General features: G+C 38.1%; 2 protein-coding genes across 2 annotated transcripts in view; both read right to left on the bottom strand.

Annotated features, from left to right (window-relative positions):
* Nucleotides 1-98: 98 nt before the first annotated feature.
* On the bottom strand, nucleotides 99-9,268 carry LOC130096219 (titin). The gene is made up of 13 exons (XM_056262901.1): nucleotides 8,866-9,268; nucleotides 5,931-8,202; nucleotides 4,349-4,510; nucleotides 3,923-4,271; nucleotides 3,714-3,808; nucleotides 3,457-3,482; nucleotides 3,202-3,230; nucleotides 2,940-3,087; nucleotides 2,435-2,594; nucleotides 2,005-2,137; nucleotides 1,841-1,875; nucleotides 321-396; nucleotides 99-210 (listed from the first exon to the last, which is right to left on the bottom strand). Exons 1-13 carry the CDS (start codon nucleotides 8,875-8,877, stop codon nucleotides 99-101), a joined length of 3,609 nt encoding a protein of 1,202 aa, XP_056118876.1. The 5' UTR covers nucleotides 8,878-9,268.
* A 2,163-nt stretch (nucleotides 9,269-11,431) lies between these two features.
* Nucleotides 11,432-26,261, bottom strand: part of dab1a (DAB adaptor protein 1a) — a 406,752-nt gene continuing 391,922 nt past the window's right edge. Inside the window, 4 exon segments of the mRNA XM_056262791.1 lie at nucleotides 11,432-12,824; nucleotides 12,827-12,863; nucleotides 21,477-21,554; nucleotides 23,053-23,177. Coding sequence (XP_056118766.1) covers nucleotides 12,790-12,824; nucleotides 12,827-12,863; nucleotides 21,477-21,554; nucleotides 23,053-23,177 — 275 coding nt within the window. The 3' untranslated portion in view covers nucleotides 11,432-12,789.

The following is a 26,261-nucleotide window of genomic DNA, read 5'->3' as shown; positions in this document are numbered from 1 at the left end:
TTTTATGCCATAATTATGATATGATTTTTATTTTTCTGCTGAGATGGCGGAAATTGGCTTCCAGAAATGTCTACGAACAAGTAAATGACGTTCTGTAGCTATAATGACAGTTTCCCCAGAGTGGTCAGGTTTCCCGTGAACATTTTTCCGTCATGTCTCATCATCAATGACTCACCTTGAGCTGGTGTGGCCAGCGACTGATTCAGCCCTCTGAAAGATTGAACATACACCTCATGTAAACAATACAATAGCTCAACAGTCAAGTTTTGTTACTGAGAACAAATAAAAGGGCACATGCAAACACACAAGGTAATACTTACATGTGTGAGTTTTCATTGGGAGAGCCAAACACAGGGTCATCATCATCGCCAGTCCACTCCTCACTGTCTTCTGAGACTGAGGAAATACAATGAAAATAAAATAATAAAGTGTTTATAGCTGTAAACATACTATTTCGATTCCTGTCAAGAGTGGGATTTGTACTCTGTATTATAACCACCCAAAACACCAATATCCAAAGACATTACCTTTATGAAAATTGTGTTGGTACCATGGTACTGTATCAGATGATATTATAATACCATATTCCTCTAATGTTTACCATGCTACTTTATGATTTTAAGAAGGTAATCCAAAATTCCTCAATAATATAATGGTATTAAAATCAAAGTAGTGTCCAAAACACCATAGTGTTATTAGAGGTGTAAAGTATTTGACTATATAGTTAATTACATGTGGATTCCACATGTACCAGATGTGGGCCGACACTATGTTGCTCTCTGGGACTCGAGTTGCATTGGAATTGGTGACTTGTAACTAGTAATGGAGTTAATTTTGCTGTAAGGTATCTCTACTTTTACTTAAAGGAACACTCCGACTTTTTGGGACTTTAGCCTATTCAACTTATCCCCCAGAGTTAGATAAGTCCATACATACCTTTTTCATCTCCGTGCGTGCTATAAGGCTGTTTGACGCACCCACCGCTAGCCTAGCTTAGCACAAAGACTGGATGTAAATGGTTGCAGCTAGCATACTAATCCAAATAAGTGACAAAATAACGCAAACATTTTCCTATTTACATGTTGTGATTTGTATAGTCACAGAGTGTACAAAAAACAAAGTCACATGAGACACAGACATATTTTAACCGTATAAATACTGGGAACTATATTCTCAGAAGGCAGCACCTGAGACGCGCCATGGTGAGGAGCAGAGAGCGCGTCTCAGGTGCTGCGGTTATCACTCCGCCCAAGTAGCAGTGCTTCGCCCTCTGAGAATATAGTTCCCAGTATTTATACGGTTAAAATATGTCTGTCTCATGTGACTTTGTTTTTTGTACACTCTGTGACTATACAAATCACAACATGTAAATAGGTAAATGTTTGCGTTATTTTGTCACTTGGATTAGTATGCTAGCTGCAACCATTTACATCCAGTCTTTGTGCTAAGCTAGGCTAGCGGTGGGTGCGTCAAACAGACTTATAGCACGCACGGAGATGAAAAAGGTATGTATGGACTTATCTAACTCTGGGGGATAAGGTGAATAGGCTAAACTCCCAAAAAGTCGGAGTGTTCCTTTAAGTATGGTTTTCAGGTACTCTTTGCACCTTTGAGCATTACTATGGTACAATCAGAGTGAAGATAATATTTGATGTATAATGCGTGGGTGGTTTTTTTTTTGGACCAATGAAATTTCACAGTGGGCGGGGCTAGTTAGTATGATGCGGTAGAAAGCTATCAATAAGATATCCTGATACTTATTGTGATCAAACACACAAAACATAATACAAAATAAAACATTTACTACCATAAAAAAAAATGATTAAAAGAAGGTGCTTACAGCTTTCAAGGTTCATGTCATAATGCTCTGAGGTCCTAAAAAAAAAAATACAGATAAAAATAAAGAAAATCTCATTTGTAAACTGCAGATCAAGATCAGCACTCAATGCTAGGATAGCATTACTACTGTATATTGCAGTAGCCTATATTTGTTCCGATGGCTACCTGCTGTTTGTTCTGATGTCCTCTGTGTTTTTGTGTCCATTGCCGTTGGATCTGTTAGATGCTGTTGTCATCTTCCCCAGCTCCAATATTCCATTGATGTTCATATCCATACTCTCCACAGGGACATAACCGTCTGAAAAAACAACACACAGCACATTGCCAATCGGCATTCCAGCAGAAGCATCTGAAAAATGAGATAAGCTCTTACATACACAGTCTAACAGAGTAGTCAAAGCTCAAGGACTCGTTCAAGTCTTTGCTTAGTGACAGATCTATTTAGGCATTTAGTCCTTATCAGGGTAAATTCATTACAATGCTTATTTTCTGCACGCCATTTATCTGTAATACTGATTTAGTGTCTTGCTAACTATGTGTGTGCCAAGATATGCATATAATGGCATTCTATTAATTTGTTGTGTTTGTCACTCACATTTGTTGTTGCTGTCTTTAGCCAGCCATTTCCCTTTAGGGCAATTGTTGGTACGGATGATGCTCACGGTGTCTCCAACATTCACCGGTAGGTCGTTTTTACGGCCCTTACAGTCCTCAATCGCTTTAACATGATACATGGCCTCTTCCTGGCCTGTGATCTGCATTAAACATCAATACACATAGACAGTTACATGAGCATGTGCATTAGAAAAAGACTCTTGCTGCTAGCGAGAAATTGAAATGTAAGGCTCATTTCACTTTTGATTAAAACGATTGGGTTTTAGTGATGGTAAATGCTCCATGATGGTAAATTAATGTGGATTGTAATAAGTAATGGATTGTGAGAGTTGCAATAATCAGGTTAAATTTTTAGTGCAAACACATCCAGACGTCCACACGTACCAGATGTGGGCCGGATCTGGGCCGACACTATGTTGTTGTCTGGGATACAAATACTGACATATGTCAGAAATACTGCTATGTCCAAAAAGGGAAAAATATACCTTAAATTTTTTTCTCATTTCATTTTCCTTCTTTTCCTTTTCTTTCTGCTCCTTCTTTTCTCTTTCCTTCTCTTTCTCTTTTTCCTTTTCACGCTGTTTCTCTTTCTTCTTTAGTTCTTTTTCATCTGCCGCTTTTCCTGAGTTCTTCCTGCGGATTGAAGTTTTTCATCATTGCAATCAGATTATTTTGGGAATGTAGTTGCAGTTTAAATTGATATCAGGAGTTTAAAAACGAATAAACATATATAATGTTGCTACAAACCTGGAGAACAACCGTTTAGGTGGAGCCTCCTTGGATGATTAATGATTAATTGAAGACAGCAACGTGTTTGAACAGATCATTTCAACAACGGAACATGCAATTAGAAGATACAAAACATGTCAACAAATGATAATGTTACAAAAGAGTAGGATTATTAGTATTGCAAACAAAAGGTCCTGACATTAACATTCAGACATTCAACAGTCATTCTAAAACTAGTTTTAACAATAATGGTAAAAACAAAAAAAAACGTACCACAGCCGCTGTATCATCATATGGATCTAAGTCGCAAACGATACAAAACATATTTTAGTCAGCAGAATACTTTGTAGATAAAAAGAGAATCTAAAATAAACTGTTTCTATGGAGGTCAGAAGGCCATCAGAGATGAGATTACTGAAAACATGAATCACTACACTGCACCTTTTTCTTCTTTCTTACTGGAAAACAATACAAGATAACACACTTCACAATAGCACTAGCCTATTTTAGTGAAGACTTCTTCCACTTACTCTTTGGAGGTCCTTTCTGTTTCTTATTATTTATTGGTTTGACTTTTTTACTGCTTGCTTGATCTTCATTAACATTGTGACCTCTTTCAAGGGTCCTGGAGGAAAGTCAGAATAAAAATAAAGTCACTCAATATCGACAATACATACACAAAAGCCTTTTTTTTTTTTTTCTGTGGCCACACTAAATCATCATGAAGTTAATGGCTTACCCTGATGGAGACAAGGTAGGTGAGCTTTGCATTGAGTCCTGAGGTTCAGCAGCTTGAGTGTCTGGATTTGGAGAGCCAGAGTTCACAGACCCATAATCCACATACACATTGTTTCTATCCCACGTGTTCAGAAACGCATTTTCTTGAACCTGATGTTTTGGGCCCGACTGTTTCAGGAATGCTTCCTCATGAACTGAAACTGGCCTTCTGGAACTAGAATCTGATGATGGGATTGATGGAGGCCTAAAGGTAGAAACTGCTGGAGCCAAGGGTTCCTTAACATCTTCATAAAACACATTAACATCTTCATAAAACACATCCACAGATGAGTTGTCATGTAGTGAATCTTCTGATGAAGAAAACAAATGTCAATGTACACATTTAGTGGACAAACACTTCTGAGAAACATATCTTAAGGAAGTTAACCTTGTGTTTCTAGAGGTTCAAATTGTGTTGTGGGAATCTGGAGGTCTCTGGCAGGAGACTGAGTTGGTTTCTCAAGTGGAGGGTCCACAGTGGGTATGGCTGGCAGAGCCTTCCTAGGCGGAGGGGGAGGGGGGTGAACATTTTTGACCACTGTCACCATCCCTGCAGAAACAAGAGAATAGATTAGAATGGACAACCACTGGACCACCACCATTTTGAAAAAAAAAAAAACACACACTGTAAAAAACTATTGGTAATTAATTTTTTTTAATTAAAATTAAAAAAAGTTGACAACATATGTTTTTACATAGCTTTCATCAAATAAGTTAAGCAATTTATAACTTTTTTTTAAGATTTATGCAAGATTCAACTAATTTTTAAGTCAGTTCAATGTAATTTAAGTTGAAATGACAAAAATCCAAGTTGATTGTACCTAAAGATTTAAAGCAGCAACTTTTTTTTTACAGTGTAGAAGCTTGATTAAAATGTTTTAAGAATACATCAGAATTAAAGAAAAATGTTTACATAAAACTACAATTTGACGAATGCTGTGTATAAAAAAAACACATTTTGTAAGAAAAGAAAAAAGTGTTCTCATGAACGTATGTTTGGCAAGTAAGTGTATCTTGTTTATTGGATATATTTATTGTTAAGAAAATTTTTGGATATATTTATTGTTAAGAAAATTATTTTCAGATTTTTCCATGCATTTGCTGAATTCTAAAACAAACAAGAAAAAAGAAATACCAAAAATTATAACCGTCAAAAAGAAGCATGAGGAAGAGAGAGCGAAAGTTATGTCTGGAAAGCGAATAAAAACGGGGAGGTCGAGGAAGCACAGACTATGGAATGAAAATGGAGGAACCATGATGCTAATACTTATAAAATCATAAGCCTGATCAAATACATGAGATGGTACAAAGTGTTTCTCTGTTCACAATTTTAGGTGACAATCATATTTAATACCCAATAATATGTCATTTAAAAAAAAATTTAAAATGTAATTTTAATCTAAGCTGTAATGAAAACAATTATTTTCTTTTTAAGGATGTCTCTATGAGCAATATGGTCTAATTACATCAATTACTTACGATAATATATGTAAGCCTAATTAGCATTTAGTTTAACTAAAAACTAAAATGTCTTACTCTTACGGATACGTCCTTGAGACAAAATAGTCTTTGTCATTCTGATTATGAAAAATATGTTACCCAACACAAGCCACAAGAATACTTACATATCCTGCATACCAACCCTCCCTGACGTATGGAATCCACATACCTCCTCACAATCAAAAAGGCATTTAAACACTGCTAAAAGGTATTTACATATTTGAAAAGTTAATCAAAAACTGATTTGTGTTGATTAACAGTAGAACTGAACAAAATGTAATTTGAGGCAAATATATATATATTTTTTTTTGCAAAATCAATTAATTGGCTCTCTGTGAAAATGCCACACTTATTGATACAAGACTTCCCTACAATACGAATAACCTTCTACGATGGATGAAATTGATCTTAGACAACAAAATTGTGGGCAAGCTCACACAGTGTCCACCCTGCTTAAAACAGATACTTACTCTGATCAAGGCCATTAACCTTGGCAGTTTCAGGGGGGTGGGTTTTAGTTGGCACCCGAGTATGATCCACATAATCAACTGGAGGAAGTTCAGGTGTATCAAACCCTTCTGGTACAGGTGGGGCTTTCTCAGGCAATGGCTCTACAGTTGTGGCAAACTGTAGTGAGGCTTTTTCAGGTGTAGCTAGTTTAGGTTGAGTCACCTCAGTTGTGATAGTCTTAGGCAGAGGTGTGAGAGTTTCAGGCAGAGGTATCTCGGGTGTATCTGTCTCAATTGGGGGTGTGCTCTTTCTCTTAGCCCTTTCCAGAAAGCTAAATATTCGGCTATCATTTGGTGTCCGTTTAACTGAGGCCATCTCCTGCGCTCTCGCCAAGACTGAAAGCGTCTTGGATGAGGACTGGTCCTCATTAGTCCTCTCTAGGTTAATAGCTGTATTGTGACTAAGAGCTTTTGCGTTCTCAAGAACCACATCGACAGGTGCAGCTGGAGAATGAACATATGGAGGAGGGCTTGAGACTATAAGTCTTGAGTCTGGACCATGTGTATACTCTAAGGGCATCACCAAGGGCTCTGTGGATATCACTGTACGGGTGGATGGGGCAGGGGAGGCTGACCTGGAGACAACTGGACTCCTGGGAACTGGATCGATAAATGTACAGATCGCTGGAGTGGGTATAGCTTGCTCAGTAAGGTCTCCATCGGGAAAATCTCCAAAAAGAACAGGGGGAGGAATATCAGTGAACTCTGGAGGTGGACTTCCTTCAGGGGGAGGAAAAACTTCTGATAAACTGAGCATATTTATATTTGGTTTAAGAGGTTCAGGGTGAGAAGGAGTTGAAATAGTGGTATCTGGCTTAGAACTCTTTGATTTAGGAACAGCTTGAGAGGGAATAATTGGTGTTGGAATGGCTGGTTCTGGAATCTCTGGGTCAGGGCTGGCAGAGGTCGGAATACCTGGAGCTGGAATGCTTTGGGCAGGAATGTTGGGGACAGGTGGTGTTCCAGCTGAAGTCTGAGAAGGGACAACAGCCTTAGGGACAACAGGTACACTTTCCATAGGGGGACTGGCTGTTACAGATGAGCCAGCAGGAGCCGAGTGACTTGGAGCAGGGGTACGACTAGCTGGAGTTGGGATTTCCACTGTGTCTGTCTTCTCATTTTCATCTTTGCTAGTTTTTTGAGTTGTACATACAAAATTCTTGGGTGCAGACACTTTGACTGGTGAATTGGAAACAGGTCTATATGGGCTGGATTCAGGCTCTTGGGTATCAGCTTTTATTGTAGCCACTGGCAGAACGAGTGGAAGATTCCTGTCCTTCAGAGACTTTTTGGCAATGTCGACCTTCTTAGCAGTGTCTACCTTCTCATTCTCATCTTTGTTAGTTTTTTGAGGGGTAAATACAAAATTCTTAGGTGTGGACACTTTGACTGGTGAAATGGAAAAAGGTGTTTCAGGGCTGGATTCAGGCTCTGGGGCATCAGCTTTTATTGTAGGCACTGGCAGAACGAGTGGAAGATTCCTGTCCTTCAGAGACTTTTTGACATTGTTGACCTCCTTAGCAGTGTCTGGCTTCTCATTCTCATCTTTGCTATTTTTTTGAGGGGTAAATACAAAATGATTGGGTGTGGACACTCTGTCTGATGCAATGGACTCAGGTGTAAGTGGGCTGGATTCAGGCTCTGGGGTTTCTGATTTTTTTGGAGCCACAGGCAGAACTAGTGGGAGTTTTCTATCCTTCAAAGATTTTTTGATAATGTTTACCTCCTTCACAGGGTCTGTCTTCTCACATTCATTTTTACTAGTTTTTTTAGGGGTAAATGCAAACTTTTTGGGTGTTGACACTTTGAATGGCGAAACGGACACAGGTGTAAGTGGGCTGGATTCGGACTCCGGGGTTTCGGCATTTCTGGGACCCACTGGCAGAACCAGTGGAAGATTCTCGTCTTTCAGATTCTGCTTAACAGTGTTAACCTCCTTCTGGTTATTATCTAGCTGTTCAGCATTTTTGATTGGCTGGTTCTCTCTAGTCTTCAATCCCCAGGGTGGAGAGAGCTGGCGACTGAGATTTTTGTCATCTTTGAAGACTACTCGTGGTGCATGCAACGTCCCTTTTTGCACGGCAGTATTGATAGATGAGATCAAAGTATTGCTGGCTTTTGGCAGCGGTCTGATGGTTTTGGGTTTCTCTGAGACAGCAGGTTTAGTCTGGATCTTCAGACCATTTTCACCCTGGAACCGTGCCTTCAGGGTTTTAAAGTCCATTGATTCATCCTGATGTATGAAATGTAGCAAATGTTAAAAATATCAAAGTAAACCTTACATTTCACTATGGCATGCATATGATTTAAATGCATATGATAGGTTTGTATTGTCAGCAATATCTCAGAGCTTAAACATAAACTGCTTTGTAGCACAACACAACACCATCCACTTTGTGTGGGAAGGTAATGTGATGACATGCTATCATTGCCCAAACAAATTCCATTAATTCACACTAGTCAATGTCAAAATGTACAATAGCATTTGGTAGAAATCAGTAAGCTGAGGTGAAAATCTAGGCTAGAGTTATATTAAGAAACGTCAGGTTATTTCCATCAAAAGTATGGCTGGTGTCAAATAAATTCAATAAATCAATAACCTGATCAGTATGGAAACTCTCACAAAAGAGACAGCGATACCATGGTACTTAACGACTTCCATATTTATGATATTTACATGAAAGAATAGTATTGTACTACCAAAATTAGGTATGTCCAAAAAAACTATGGTTTTATCTTGGTACTTTTTGTGAGCAAAATTTGATTTTCTTCACAACTGTCGAATATTACATTTTAGTGTATGGATTAATTTGTGTTTAAGGAATCTATGTAAAAAAACAAAGCATAGATCACATTTAAAAGTTGCTAATAATAAAATTAATGTCATGGTTCTCACCTGTTCCATCATTGTGACTCAAAGGTATCCAGCAGTTCCTCAAAAAGAGATAATTCTCTCTCCTCAACCCCTCATAATTAGTAATCCATTGAGTTAATCCTTTATGATTCAAAATGTACTGTAAATTCAGCATGTACAAATAAAACGGTGTTGTGTCACAGTTGTCAGAGGATAAATAGCACATAGAGTGAGAACTCGCCCATTAACCCTCAGACTGGAATGAGGTTGGATGAGCATGTTCATGTGCTAATGACGAGATAAAGGAATGTCTCGTCAAACAAGTCACTTCACCGAACGCCAGCAAAGGACTGTTTTCATTCTCAAAGAATGCGGTCTGTCAAGAACCACAGAAATCCAAGAAGGCACAGCTTCTATTGTCAAACAACCAAAATTAAACTCTCGTTACCAGGTAGGCTAGAGGAAACATAAAAGTATTGGTCAATATTGTGATTACTTTCATAGAGGATGTGCTTTACTCTCAGGAGAACAGTCTCTACCTTAAAGAATCTAATCAAAGTTAGTTATTTTGCTTTAAATTAAATTCTTAAACAGATGTTGGTTAGCTTTACATCTGAAGATCTGAAATTCGACAATAAAGGAGACTAGGGCTAGTTGTCACACTTTATACTTAAGTTATTTCTTCTTGAGGTGGCTTTATGTTTGAAAGGCAATTTATGTATCTTAGTTTTGACTAAAAAAATGATAGGAAAAACGACAGTGTTAATTCAGTATACTCTCTGGCCCTATAGTGGGATATATTGTCAGTGAGGAATTAACACTTATTTGAGATAAATATTGGAATAGGAAATGCTGTATAAAGCAAAAATAAAATAAAACAAACACTCATTTTGGCCAATACAATTTAAAATGAAAGCACTTTTGACTAAAAGACACATCTAACACGTCTTTCTTATATACAAGAAGTCAAAACAATGTGCAAACGAGTGCAGGAATTTACATAAGAAGAAAGGAAACTAGTTCTTAATCTGGTAAATCACCCTCCATACCTGAGAAGGAATCTTACTACTGATGAGTCAAGGTCATTTTATCTGTGACGTACAAATTGGTTAGTGACACTTCTTACATGATGTCGATTTACACTCACGGATGACATAAAGAAGGTTGATTAAAATGTGATCAGAAGAACACCAAACTGCTCCTGAAACAAGTTCCTATGGAAAGAAAAAACAAACGAAGCAGGCCTATTGTATTAATTTTCCCCATAAGCGAGTTGAGAGTGAATTTGAGTGGTGTTCATCTAATTTAGATTGTGCGGCTAGATCATTTAACACCTGAAACAACATTTCAGTTATAGTAAAATGTTCTCTTTTCTCTTCCAAATCTAGTATGAGTTTAGGTTGAAGAAACAAGTGGTAATTTGATTGTTTGTTTGTAACTAAGGCTGGCTGTTTCACTGGTAGATACAACTGTGGTACTGAACTTTATCCTGACACCTAGTGGTGTGGATGCAGCAGCGCACAAATGCAAGTTAATGTTGATATTATAGAAATGTCCTGTTCACGCTCATGATTCATCTTCCTCAAAGTGTCCAATAATGGGGGTTACCAAGAGAGTAGTATTCAGCTGGTCATGTGATGAACCATGAGAGAGGACCACACTTATGCAGAATAAAACAGCCTTTTCCAACTGATTTGTTGCTGCTAAGGCAGAGAGGCAGAGAAACGTTTTGGGATGTGTTTATTGGTAACAGTATTACATGGTGGGTTACGTAAATCAAAAAAAAAAAAAAAAAAAAAAGCTCTAAAAATCCACTGTAGAATGTCATTATCATCAAGATAAAAAATAACGTGTCCTTTTACATTAGCAAACCATTAGCTGAGGTAAAGGCAAAATAGAAATGTACCGAAATTGAAAGGACTCCCCATTCACCTTGATTTTCACCTTCGTCTTCTTAATGCTCAAAATTTAGATCCCGAAGGTCCAAAACTGCTATTATTTTAAATTAAAATGGGACTCTGGCCATAAAATAGGAGGAAGTTATCGTCACAGTAATGGAATGCTCTGAGCTTTTCAGATGCAATGAAAACAGATGCCATTCATTGTGATTTTCTCTGATTGGAGGCTGGATCGCAGACAGATATTCTGGTGTGATTTAATGTGATCAGACGGCCCTAAAGTCAACATGAAACAGCCTTCGCAACCCATTTTAGTCTTAATGTGACCTATATTTCCGAGTAAAACAGGATATTCAACAAATAGGAGACCGGAATTGACATTAGGAATTGACTGAATTGTAAAAAGTGGGCATTACATATATCAGATTGGAGCCAATATTTTTTAAAAGTAGTTTACCATCAATAAATTAATGTCAGGATATCTGCTGTTCGGCCTTGTTTATATTAGTCAAAAATGAAGTTTAACACTTGAAAAATAAAAAAATAAGAAGACATTTTCTCTTTGGAATAACATGCACTGATAAATGTGCAGAAAGGTGTATTAAAAAAAGTAAACAGAGCCCATTTTGATGTCATATTGACTTTAAGGTCTGTAAATGAACGTGTATGTGTTTGTGTACATGCGTATTTGAGATTGCTGCATTAGAGAAGCTCTGCTCTTCCTCTATCGCATATTAACCAGCTTCATCTTGACAACAAACCAAAAGAAATCACATAAATATGACGCCGTCTATTTTCCACTTCAGCCATTAAAAACATAATAACAGTCTCTCTGGGTTTGTTTCAGGCCACTTAAAAAGACAGTCTCCACCATCCTGCTGAAATCAAAAGACAGAGAAAGCAAACGTAAACCGCTTGGGAGTTTGGGACACGTGTTAATATTGCTTGGGTTTCATGAGGAGTTTGCATCACTAAGGCCAGCCTATTTTATGGCACGGAAGTCCACAGGATGGAATGAACACTGTTATAATCGGAACCATTATTATTATCATCATCATCATTATTATTTGTCATTGTCATCATTATTATGATCAATAATAATAATTATTATTATTATTTACAAAATGAGTTTGGCAAACCAACGATCAGATTTTAAAGCCATGTTTACCCCTAAAACACATCTAAAGTCGACTTCAAGGGCTCCACGTGACTTATAAAATAAAAATTCCATTTCAACGTCATGTTTTTTTTTTTTTTCTCATTAGTATTGTACAAAAGCTATAGAGAAGGAACAGTTCAATCACAGGTTTTTGCAATGTTCGTTCCCTCGAGTTCCCCTGTCAAATTCAGCTGCTCCAAAACCTTGAGATTTGGCAAAAGTCATTCCTCGTGTCTGTTCTCCATCCGAGAGAGAAAGTGAGTTTGTTTTCTTCTTCTTTTAGCTCTGCATAGCTTTCTAGCAGCAGAATCTCAAATACGTGGGAGAGGAAAAACCAAATAAACCCAAAAGGATGGATCGCGTAAGTCACAGATGGATCCGCTCTGTGATGAATTATGGTGGTCTTGGGTCGGATGCGTGATTGGGGGTCCGACAGGCACCTCTCGAGAGTTTCCCGTAATGCGGTCTCTATAGAGAGTCAGACCAGCAGAAACTGGAAGTAGGACGAAGGGCATGAATGAAGCTGCAGAGCTGGGCTCATAAGGCTATGAGGGGTGTTGTAAGGTTGAAATCACCCACAATGCCCTGCTGTCATGTGCAGAAAACACAGTGAGAAAGAAAGAAAGAAAGAAAGAAAGTGGTATGGAGAGAGTCTGTCCCTCTCTATCCTTGCGGAGGGAGTGACGGAGGAAGTCGTGAGGGGGACGGGGCGGCTCTAGAGAGATGGCTGCTTGGAGAAGTGGACCGTTCAGGCTGGAGTGACCGCGCTCATACACACACACACACAATCTCTCTCTCTCTCTCATACACATATACACACGGATGGGTGCACACACACACACACACACACACACACAGGGCAGAGAGTTGATCTCCAGTGTTTTGGTCTCCTGCTCCCCCCAGCGCTGATCACGTCTGTGCAGAGTTCCCATGATCCTTCACTTCTTCCCCTTGTTGATCTGGGCATAAAGAGGGTCCTTCCCCTGAACACAAACAGAGCAGGGTTACTGAAATATAAATGACAAAACTCTCAGATGGGAAACACGTTTGCCCCTTACTAGTAAAGGTTGTAACTATATCATCTGGACACATACATAATCTTTCAACGCCATTTTTCTTAAGCGACATATTTATAATTAAAGTTTATTTGAATTATCTTAGATGTTTAGTCAGTGACCATTTTTTGAGGGCTTTTAAAAGTGTACATTTTTGTTTACAGAAATATATATTAATGAGGTCTGACACACCTTCCCATGTTTATTTGTTTAAAAAATCCAATTCTATTTTATATAAATACAAAAAATATATCCAATATATATCGATCTATATGGACTATATATATATTGATTGATACATATTTTTCGCTTCACAACACATTTATTGTTAAAATTGTATTATATTGCGGATGTTTTGCAAGTGGCCGTTTTTTGAGGGCTTTTAAAATGGTCAATTTTTATTGTTCACAGGTCCATGTATATATGTATATATATATATAGTGTGTGTGTGTGTGTGTGTGTGTGTGTGAATACAATTTCTATTTATTAAACATTACTTATAATATATATGAAAGTACCCCAGATCTCAATTGAAAAATACAGTTTAGTGTGAAAGAAAATCGGTCTGTGTCACATATGAGGGACAAAATCTGGTTTAAATCTGGCAACATAAATAAAACAAGCATTTCTTCAAAATCAACACCAGGTGGCAACAGAGATCTTTCTGAAAATCATTACATTCACAAACTTACTCCATGACACCAGTGCTGCGTTCCAGTCCAAAATTGTCATGCCCTTCACTCGCTAACTTCCCTCCGTCTCGTTCACTCGGATGTATGTCATTGCTTACGTTGCATGAGTGTCCACTACTGGCGGAGCCCTTGATCACTTAGAATCCACTATGGGATTGATTTATTATTTATTTTTTTCCCTTAAGAAATTGTTTAATGCAGCATTCTATATGTAGGTGTGTTTGAGTTGTTTACATTTTTTTTAATAATTAATATATCATAAGAGTTGTTTGTGGTGGGGTAGGCCTAAATTAAAGGCAATATGCGTTGACGTCACAATCGTGTTGCATTGTGGTATATGGAGCTGCCTGAAGTGTACAGATGAAGTAGACTCGCTCCCTCGGTCAAAATCCAGGGAGCGAGTGTCTGTCCATATAAACTTCCCTAGTCCACTTCATGAAGTGGAACGCACTTCAAAATGGCGGCAGGGATTCCCCCGAGGGGAAGTGCTTAGGGAAGTTTGCAAGTGCGTGTCTAAGAGTGGAGCTACACCACAGCAGCTGCTCAGTAGATAAACTGCTGCAGAAAACACTGGAAACATAGACAAAATGTGTGACAAAAAGTCACCAGCCTCATACTCTACCTGCTCTCAGAGCAATCTCATCCATGTTTTTAATCTTTATATTCGATAATTGCAGACTAGCTGCATTAGAACCACCCACTTGAGCATAAAACCCTGTGAATTCTCCCTTTATCAAATGGTTATTTATAAAAAAAAGAGCATCAAGGAGCAAAGGAAGGGTTATATAAGGTACAATAGAGCTTCCAGTCAGTGTGTGTCCAGACTGCAGCCTGAACCCTACAGTTTGAAATCAGAACCTCAAAAAGCAATTATCACTCACTTACAGACATTTCCGCCCATCGTGGGCGCTCGAACGGACACACGGGGTGAGAGATGACAGGATAAGTGTTTTAGAGAGCGAGAGAAAGAGTCAGAAGATAAAAATGAATGGAACACTAAAAAGCTGAAAAAGAGGAAAGCCAAGTGAAAGGGAGTGTGGGAGGAAGTACATAAAGAGGGGAAGGAAGAAATGGATGACTAAGTAGGTGAGAGGTAGAGCAAGGGAAATGGATCAGTCAACCCTGCTGAGTGAAAGTGGTAGAGAAAATGAAATAAATGGAAGAAAGACTGTGTTGACATTTCCACTTTTTATAAGTAAAGTCCCTTTTGGTAATGTCTCAAGCAGCTTTTTTCAGTTATGCACGTACAAATGCTATCTACGTTAAAGGTGCAGTAAGCGATTTCTGAGAAACACTGTTGACATTTGAAATCAACCCAAACAAACAAACACACTCACTTTATTTCTTCCTGCCCAAAATGCACGTACACGCAATGCAAGAGTTGGATGTCTCTTTATCATAGCTGAATAATGCTTCACCAAAAATAACAGTGAAGATGACGATGACAAAGAAGAACAAAAAATGAACATAACAGTACACAAGAGTCTAACAGTAGCTGTGTTTCCATTACCCTTCAAATTGTGCATATTGAAATTGAGAATTGAAAATACGTAAATGTTTAAACTCCCATATATAGCAAAAAAAATAAAATAATTACGCTCGAATGAGGTGGTTTTTCAAGCAATTCGAAAAAGGATTATCTCGCAAAACTGCCATTTAAAAAGTTTTTTTTCGCATTTGCAGGTCACCTTGCGTATGTGAAAGATCATTCTTTAAAGTTGGCGCGGTATGTTTTGGTCAGAACACGTGACAGAGTCCTTAATTAAACTCATTGAAGACAAAAGAATTACAGGAATACTGGTTTCCAAACAACAAAGAAATGCCACAATATATCAAGACCTTGAAGCAGATATGCGGGAGAAACTCCCAGAAACACCTCATACATGCCACTCTAAATTATAAGGGTCTTTCCTTGCCATTAATGCTTGGATAACATGCCTACATCTCATTTGATTAAAACTAATGGCTAGAGCGGTGGCTGGGATGTGCGTAAACCTACCGACATCCATTGCCATGATGTTTGGAATGACTTATCGCAAGAGGACAAAAGCAAGTTTTAGGCTCAATCCCAATTCACCCCTTGCCCCTACCTCCCCATTTTGCAGAATATATAGCGAATCACCGGCGAGATGGCTTCAAAAACGGTTAAACATTTCAATTTAGCGCCAGATGACACCACCGTGCACTTTATTTACTCTTATAACAATGATATATTCATTTAAATTAAGAAATTGTATAATATATTACCTTTCCGAAACAGAAAAGACATACATTTCGAGGATGGAACGTTATAAGCATCATGTTTTCTCAAAGTTAAGAGCAGCTGCGCTGATTGTCAGTCGTTGTCATGGAGAAATCCTATAAAAACTCCGTAACGGCAGAGCCATCGACGACGACTGATGACGTATCGGGTTCATGAAGGGTTGTTCCATTTCGTAGGGGAATATTTCAACCCCTTGGCCCTTGTAACTCTGTTTTAAGGGCCAAGGGGTACACTCGAAAACAAGGGGTAGGGCCAAGGGGGGAATTGGGATTGAGCCTTAGTCGCACACTGTCCCTTTTGATCATTTTAATATGTCGTTTCTCCTTGCTAAATAAAATGATTAATTACAGACACATATTCTATTCAACTTATTTCCAGTTGTGTATTTCGGCTTAGCAAAACGAAAGTTTGATAGACAAGTAATTGCAGTTGTCAAATCCCCCACCTACAGTTCCAACAGCTCTGTTCTCCGACATAATGTCATTAATAATCGCTGTAGTTGATTGCCCCTTTAAAATCTGTTTCCCCCCCCCCCTGTCCTTTCCATAGATGTGTGTGTATGAGAGCAATTTATTTATTGACATTTGACTTATTTTTGTAAAAGAGTATAACTATTGAAAATACATTTTTTTTGTAGCAAAATGCAATGTAACCTACTGTTTATTTTAAACCAATTTTTCAAGGTTGCTTGTTTTTTTGTGAGATCTGGCAACACTGCTATTGGCTCATATTCCAACAGAAGGTCACTGTCAGCGAGAACACTTACCGTTCCTGATCATCACTGTGCAGACAGTACAGAGTAACATCATCCTCAGTCAACCACTATTATAATCCAATGGCAATGACATGCCTATGCCAACCACACAGTACCCAGCCGCCATACTGCTTCAAAACCAGTAAACTGAGCATTACTCATGTGCTCTGAAACTATGATCAGAGACAATATCATACCAGGATCATACACAGGACAAATCAACACCACAGGGAGTAAGTCTCTATATCAGTAAGCACTGTTTCTGAACTCCCTGAAACGCCTCGATTGTACTCTTGAGTTTTCTTCCGGGAATGAACACGTCATGTTCATTATTTTAATCATTTCTGATCAAGGCATGCACAAAATAAAGGGCGAGGCCTGGTTGAGTTGCATTAAAGGGATAGTTCACTTTGAAATAAATTTTTGATATGTTTTAGCTTACCTCAAGGGCATCCAAGATGTAGGTGTCTTTGTTTCCGCAGAAGTTTCAATTTTGATATTTTTAGGTCAAACCGTTCTTGTCTGTCACTCATATAATGCAGATCTATGGTCACCACCTCAAAGAGCATGCACAGAGAAGTCCAAATTAAACATGATTTAATGACTCGTAAATGTAAGTACACATTGATGGCCTAAGACACGAAACGAGCGGTTTGTGTGAGAAAACGAAGTGATCTCTCGCGCGTGTACGTCACTCATACAATTGTTTGTTTTTTTTTTGTTTTTTTTTTATGACGGTTTAAACATCACAGATTAGTACCCTTTTAATTAGCCGTCTTACCTACAATCTCTGTTCTGTGTAAACAATGAGTGACGTACACGTGCGAGAGATCACTTCCGGTGCTTTCCGGAAAAGACCGAAGCGCCCGCACCCTCAGATCACTTGGACGTGGCTGTGTTTACAAGAGGTAAAAACGATATAAATACTGTTCGTTTTCTCACACAAACCGCTCGTTTCGTGTCTTAGGCCATCAATGTGTACTTACATTTACGAGTCATTAAATCATGTTTAATTTGGACTTCTCTGTGCATGCTCTTTGAGGTGGTGACCATAGATCTGCATTATATGACTGACAGACAAGAACGGTTTGACCTAAAAATAACAAAATTGAAAATACTGTGGAAACAAAGACACCTACATCTTGGATGCCCTTGAGGTAAGCTAAAACATATCAAACTTTAATTTCAAAGTGAACTATCCCTTTAATAGCGTGTTTAGCTTGAAACGTTTGACCAATCACGGCACACTGCTCCAGCTGACCAATCAGAGCACATTGAGCTTTTCAGAAGGAGGGGCTTCATAGAGACAGAAACTAAACAGGGGTGCGTTTCCCGAAAGCATTGTTAGCCAATATTGTCGGAAGTTCTGTCGTTATCAGCATAGTTCAACGAGTCCGTGTTTCCCGAAACCTTAGTTCCAACGAACAATCGCAAACAGCATCGCAAAGTTGTGTGGTTGGAACGACAGCTCTCCACCTGTGGTTAGAAGCATAGTTTATATATTGCATGACATGTGGACTCAATAAATCCTTATCTTGAGCCAAATAATCAAGCTGACATTCGGTACGATCTATATCTTTTATTTAGAATACCTACAAATGTAATTTACGTCTTTTAGTTTGTCAAGAGATTTAAAGGACCGTTTTTGAAGAGTGTGCATGTGCGTACATGCTCTAGTACGTAAGAACGAGCCTATGATTGAATCTGGAAATAAAGCAAAATAACTGAGAAAAATGAGAAATAGTTCTTAGATGCCATGTCCGTAATTTATAGCAAAACATCCAGCATTAATTCGATCTCAAACAGATTAATTGATTAATTAGTTTCATTACTCCACCACGTAGGTGACATCATTAACCAACGTGGTTGAACGACCAATTTGCGACAATACGGTTTCGGGAAACAGTCGTGACTAGCTAGTTGATTTCTTCAATGATGCATCATATATGGTAGTGAAGCAGCGAGTTACGTCGTTGTACGATAAACGCACCCCAGAGGGTTACTGACAGACTGGGAAGAGAGGAGCTGCAGCAATGTACAATATGTGAAAAATAATGTTTTTCCAACATTCAAGCATGAAAACCTAGTCTAATAGTCCCCAAAAACAAAATCAAGACTTTGTAAAAGGGCATAATATAGCATCTTTAAGAAATATGACAGGAACCCTTTGATAAAACCTCTCAAGAACTCTGTAAGAATTTTTTTAATCACATCCAAATATTGGCAAGATTTTACCCACCAAACCAGGAACCAGTTTTCCTTCATTTTATAGTAAATGGACGGACACATCTGTTCTACAGTCTGTGTGTTTATAGGGGGTGTATGTAGGTGGGTTAATATTTCAGTTGGGATCAGTGCTTCATTCATCATTAGGCAGGTAGAGATGAGTGTGCTACATCAGTCTTCCTACAGTCAGAGAAACAAGCCTCTGGCTCCCATAGCCCTTCATTAATGATTCATCCTGATGAGCTCATGTCTCCTCCAGACAGGTACCACCGAGCGATAGCTCACTTTCGAGGCTATTCGGATTTTGGAAGTCCACATTTTTTAAAAAAGAAATCAAGATGCTACTTTGTTTCATGTGATAAGTATTTGGGCAAGTCTTTTATTTGCACGTCTTTAGTTTGAAATCATCGAGGTTGGGACTATCATTCATACAATTCAATTTAAGTTGTGTAATACTGTATGTTGCAATTCTAAAGTTACCAGCCAACTGGCTTGGTGTTCATTTAGTATTACATAAGGTGTAGTAGACAGATAAACAGAAAGAGAAGGCATGTTGCTTGTTTGTTCATTAAGAAAAGTCACTAAAATGAAAGAGCTGAAATGTTTAAAGCACCAGCATTATTTTATGCTTTTAGTCGCAATGACAGAAATCAAAGATAAAAAAGGATCTAGTTTGCGTGTCAGACCTCGTTTTACTTCGGTTCAGATCAGTTCAGTATGTTGTGTGCTTTTGCTGTGATGAGTGACAATATAAAAAACATTCATGACCTCATTTTGTATATCTGGAAATGACACAACACAGATACTCAGATGTGGATCATTCATGATGTTCATGGGTATGCAATGCAACACCGCTGTTTAAAAAAACACGTTCAAAAGCATTGCTATTCACACACATCAGGAAGCTTTATGGGATTAAAGGGACACACACACACAAACTCACTCATACTCTGTCATAAACAAAACAAAATTACACCATAAAAGCATATAAACCATGTTCCCATGAGATGCATACCAGCGTAAGAGTGACTGCAGCAGCAGGCAGGGACGGCGAGATGAGAAACGGAGAGAGAGAGAGAGAGAAAGAAACTGAAGGCAGAGAATAAGGCCACATTCACACAGTAGCAGAACACACTTGTCAGGCCTGTTTGGAGTGCTAAGTACAGTTACAGTATACAAATAGGAAGACAATTTGACAGAAAAAGGATAGCTGTCAAGGTTACGATTTTAATTTAATGCAAAATGTAATCTTTCATTCTGCTTTCTACAGTCAGAAATCCAAAGATAAATCACAATTATTTTATTCTATTGACAATCATTATGGAAGCTTTTCCGCTATCAAAAAAAAAAATAATAATAATAATTTTTTCAACTTTCAAAAATCGACTTAATCACACTTCTGAGAAAAATGTCCGAAATGTGAGATAAAAAGTTACATTATTATTATTATATTATTTGTTTTATAACGTGGCTGAAACAAGCTTCCATAGAGTTATATATTTTAACTTTAGGAAGAAAAAAAATCTATTTAGCATATACAGTAGTTTTATGAATTATCAGCCCAAAGCTGCATTTATTTGATGAAAAATACATTAAAAACAGTAATATTATGAAATTATTACAAATTTGTAATAGCTGTTTTCTATTTTGATATATTTAAAAAAATGTAATTTATTCCTGTGGTGGTTTTTCTGGATTTGATGCATAAAACATTATTTTTTTTGTAACACTGTAAAAGTCTTTACAGTCACTTTTGATCAATTAAAATCATCCTTGCTGTCTAAAATTATTAATTTATAACAATAAAATAAATAAATAAAATAAAAATAAAATGAAAATATGACTGACTTTTAAATGGTAAAGTATATATAAATATATGGTAAAGAATGGTGTATATATATATATTGCCTTCTAACAATATTTGTAATTATTGGTGTTTATTGTTTAAATTGTAAAAAAAAAGAGTTAATTTAAATATGCTTTCAACTTAGCGGATGCTTAAAAAAAGTTTCCAAATATTTTGATAATTTGATTTGACTTTATAAAACCCAATTATCAAGTATTTTGAAATATTTATAATATCACTCTTTAGCTGCCTTTATAATTAAGGGATTCCCTCGCAAGTGGACCTCATATTTAAGGGTCCTAGGCATCATAAAATGGCTGAAATGTCCTTGTTCAGAATAAATAAATAAAAAAAAAATAAATAAAAAAAAGTCTTGATATTTATTTACTATCATTAAACTATGGTTACCATGTCACTTGGGTTAAAGCATAAATCAAGATCTCATTCGTTATAGACGAATCTCATAGAGGATTGAATCCAGATCTGTAATAGTACAAACAGGACAGATCAAGAGTCACACCTTTCAGTACACTGACTGTGTGAACGCAGCCTAAGAAGGATAGAGAGTAGAAAAAGTGTAAAGTATAAAGAGAAAGAGCACCACAACACACGGCCACGATGTGTGGGTCTATGTAATGGTGGTGAGGACGGGTGAAGGCGTGCTGACGTGACGTCATGGTTGGAGCAGGCCGACACGAAGAAGAGGGGGAATAAAAGAGGACAGATACCTACCCTGACCTGCCGCTATCTAGCTACCGACCTGAGGACTGTCCGTCTCTGAGCTCTCAGGCTCTGCTTGAGGCTCACTCGCACCCGGAGACTGCTGGGAGTCTCCAGCCTGGAAAAAGAGAGAGGAGCATAGAAGGAGAAGGGGAAAGGAATAGATTTGGGGGAAAGAAATAGGAAAAGTGACAGGAAATAAGCTTTTATAAAGCAGCAGGAAAGAAGAAATCCATAGTAAATCAAATAGTTCACATCTTTTTTTTCTTGCAACGGTAAGAACGGAAGCATAGGCAGTGCTGTAAATGTGCAAAAAAGTAACCATCCATCTGTCCATCCATCCAACCATCCGTCTATTCAATACATTAATTATTCCACCCACACACTGATGTATTCAAAAGTTCCCGCACACATGTGCCCATTACCGGAGCTGTGAAAACCCTACTGTTAAAAAGGGTCCTGTATTGTACTACCGCATAAAAGGCTTTAGACTAAAGCATTTTGGATTTTTATGAATATTCCCTCTATGGCTGCACTCGTAACACCTCATGGCGGTGTGTGTGGGTGTGTAGTGAGTAAGTGATTTAGGAGCCCAATGCCATTTCAGTAGAGAGAGAGAGAGAGAGAGAGAGAGAGAGAGAGAGAGAGAGAGAGAGAGAGAGAGAGAGAGAGAGAGAGAGAGAGAGAGAGAGAGAGAGAGAGAGAGAGAGAGAGAGAGAGAGAGAGAGAGAGAGAGAGAGAGAGAGAGAGAGACACACAAGGACTAATTAAACTTTTTGTTCAGCTGAAATATAAAAGAAAGGAGAAAGAGCACTAGTCGGGTTTCCATGGCATTTTCTGATGAGTCATATCTGATAGAGATCAGGAGAGAGAGAGAGAGAGAGGTTGTGTGTGAGTGTTTATGAAATACCACTGATGTGTTTTCACAGTTCACCCAAAATCACATTTTTGTGAACTGTAAAAAAGACTGATGTCCATGAACTGCAAATTATGAACTCTAATGAAGATTTTAGTTGGTTCATAACACAAAGATAACATGGATTCCATGCTAACACTCTGAATACAGCAGACAGGCCATATAAACCATTTTATGATGCCTTTATATCCTTTTCACACCTCTGAATAGGATATAAAGGCTAAAGCTAGTGAGAGTGACCAGTACATTATTAAACTATTTTTCCTTTTGGTTTCCATGGAAGGAAGAAAGAAAGTCGTTTGAGTTTGGAACAACACAAGGGTGAGTGAATGATGCCAGAATTGTTCTTTTACGTCATTAGTCTAAAAAGGATATTACCTTTTTTTTTTTTTGAGGTGTTATATTCTTTATGAGGCAATAATGGACTTGACTTGATGAAATATAAATATTAAAATCAGTAGGGGAGAATCAGGCTCTATTCTAATACTCCAGTTTTCATAAGGATATGCAATATGTATTTATATTTTAACAATATTAATCATGTAAGTCTCCAAGGATTCATGAAGTCAGTGCTGATGGGAGAAACTAAACTTGAACTTTAGGTTTTGATTCTGATTGTATTTTGTGTAATAAAAAGCACATGTGGGATCAGATCTGATATAGTTGAACAACTACATTTCCCACAATCAGCAGTACTTACAGCATCCTCCTCCCCGCTCCGACTAGGGCTGCCCTCTGCCTCACCAAAAGAGTCATCGGTGGGCGGGTCACTGGCGTGGGACGAGGACTTTGACGGAGAACTCTGCCGGGGGGCTGGGGTGGGTGCTGTAGAGAGAAAAGGCCAGAGTTATGGTTAGTAACAGAGTAAATCTCACATTTGTTTATTGCATTAGCTGATATAAAGCGTCTGATGTGTTGTTGGGCGACGCTAAGAAGGTACAAGTATGTTTTTCACCCGCTGGGATGAATATCTAACAGAACTAAATATCTGTTGCAATTTTACAGGAAGGGCGCTGAAATTTTCACACTTACATTAAAGACGAGGCTCATTTGTGATCAATTATACATGAAAACAATGTTTCTATTTGGGCTCATGCAACCTTAAACTGCTTCAGCGAGCCGTTTGCTCTCACAGCTCAGTGACGGCTGTTGCATTCAGCCAAGGAAATTTGCCTGTTTTTACTCAGATATGTAAAGCGTTAATTCTCATTTTAATTTACTATGGGACTTTTTCTACTTGGTCTCAAGAGAAAAAAACATGACCGTCGATGACTATGTATCCAACTTATTTTTCAACACATACTGTAAGCTATTTCCTGTGAATTCATTAGCTAAAATAACTAGAAGCGGCTAATGCTGGAAGTCTTACTCATTCAAATTAAATAAGACCTAACCCGCTCTTACGTTAAAAATAAAACAGATATGCTTTTCCAAAAGCTAAAATGCATTAGTGCAGCTAAAATTGTTGGCAGTTTTCACTTGAAATGTCTACAGGGTGGCACTAAAAGCACTATGACTTTTACTCTCATTGAAAGTCTGTATCTTCCACTAAACCATCAAAAAGCTTTTGAAGACTTGGAACACAGCTTTTATTTTAAGTGAAATACCGTACTACAAATATTTTGTAGTTCTATTTTAGCTCTAGCATGTTGCTAGCAATGAGCCCGGCTCACAGGGAACCCACAAACTCACAGAATTTATATGCAAAGTGCTTCAAGTGTTTAAAACACATCAGCAAATGTTATGATCTCATCTGAGGTTGCATTTTGGATTTGACAAAATCAAACAGGCACCTCGTTGTTAAGAGACGCATGACGCATGTTCTAAAATCAGCTCGAAATATCAAAGAAGTTTGATCTCATCTGACTGGGTGGAATGAAGCTAAAAGCCTGAAGCTAAAAAATTGAAGTCTATGTCTACCATACACTACGCAATTTCAGAGAAATGTCAACTCCATCTGCCCAAAATCTGCAGACTGCCATTGACTTTTGGCAACTAGCATCGATTCGACCAAACTGCAAATCAAGTCGTGTAGAGTATTCCAGCCTTAAGGATGTAAAAGTGAATTCCTGTTGGTTTTGAGGTTAGTTATGTGTTTTATATTTGTTACTTAAAGGTGCAATGTGTAATATTTCTGAGGATCTATTGACAGAAATGCAATATAAGATCCATAACTATGTGTTGAGTGGTGTATAAAGACCTTACTCAATGAACCGTTATGTTTTTATTACCTTAGAATGAGACATTTATATCTACATAACCGCGGGCACCCCCTTCTATGAAGGCCGACATACAGGTCCTTCTCAAAAAATTAGCATATTGTGATAAAGTTCATTATTTTCCATAATGTAATGATTAGGGATGCACCGAATCCAGGATTCGGATTCGGATTCGGCCGAATATTGGGCTTTTTAACGGGGTTCGGTTTCTGCCGAACCTCAGAATTTTTTTCCACCGAACCGAACCCTAGGTTTGCACTACGCGCGCTACGTCGAAGTCACCGATCAGTGAATGACATCAAAGAACCGCGTGAACGAATAGAGAGCAGACGGCTCCTTATGCTTTTGAATTGCTCTCGCGGTACTTTGATGTCATAAACTGATCTGTCTGTGCAGCGCCGGTTCAAGTCGAACAAGCCTGTAGTGTAACGCGTTGTGTCAGGAAGAAAAATTGGGATAGCTCACAGCTAAAGTTATTGCAGAGGCCAGACAGACTCACGGAGGCGATTGGCATCTCACAACTCGCACTTTATTCCACAATCGAACTTGTGTAACTGTCTGTCACACGTTCTACGTTCCACAGCGTTTCTTAACAAAATAAGGTAAAAATGAGCGTCAAACAGAAATAACCCGCATACATGGGCATGTGTTCGAGGCGCACGGCACATACAATACGCACTGCAGACAGTTCAACAGGAGCGCGCAGTTCTTAAAGGGGCCACACCTTATTTCCACTCGTTACAGTAGGTGCACCGTTCGAATGCAGTAGGCTGTGAGAAAGTGAAAATGGAACTCGTGAGCAGAAAAAGTGTTGTTTGGCAGTACTTTCAGTGAAAAGAAGGCAATTCAAGTCGAGCTACATGTTCAATTTGCAATGCCGATTTGTCTCATGGTGGCAAGGACTTTAAACAATAGGCTACACAACATCGCCGATCGCCGCTGTTAAAATGCATAATGTTGCTTATTCTTTTTTTTTTTTACAGTTATAAAAGTAGAAAAGAACCACCGCTCATCCGTCAAAAATGTCTTGTAGAGAGGTGCTGCTACATTAAATCATCAGGAATTGTACAGCAGCCGCACACTCAAAACACTGTGCAAAATCAATTTAATATTATTAATATTATTATTAAATTGATTTTGCACAGTGTTTTGAGTGTGCGGCTGCTGTATTTTTACAGTTATAAAAGTAAAAGTAGTGTTTATTATTTACAGTAATAAAATAAAATGAAAAATCCACTTTGTTTACTTCATTAATGTGTTTACTGTGTTAATGGACTGAGGATGAGAGTAGGATTCGGTATTCGGTTTCGGATTCGGCAGAATCTTAACCAGTGGATTCGGTATTCGGCCGAACCCCACAAATCTGGATTCGGTGCATCCCTAGTAATGATACAAATTAAACTTTCATATATTTTAGATTCATTGCACACCAACTGAAATATTTCAGGTCTTTTATTGTTTTAATACTGATGATTTTGGCATACAGCTCATGAAAACCCAAAATTCATGTCTCAAAAAATTAGCATATCATGAAAAGGGTCTCTAAACAAGCTATTAACCTAATCATCTGAATCAACTAATTAACTCTAAACACCTGCAAAAGATTCCTGAGGCTTTTAAAAACTCCCAGCCTGTTTCATTACTCAAAACCGCAATCATGGGTAAGACTACCGACCGGACCCTTTTCATG

Source organism: Rhinichthys klamathensis, unplaced genomic scaffold (assembly GCF_029890125.1).
Source record: "Rhinichthys klamathensis goyatoka isolate OS25496 unplaced genomic scaffold, OSU_Roscu_1.1 h1tg000196l_1, whole genome shotgun sequence".
NCBI classification, from domain to species: domain Eukaryota; kingdom Metazoa; phylum Chordata; class Actinopteri; order Cypriniformes; family Leuciscidae; genus Rhinichthys; species Rhinichthys klamathensis.
This window is presented reverse-complemented; position numbering and strand designations above follow the sequence as displayed.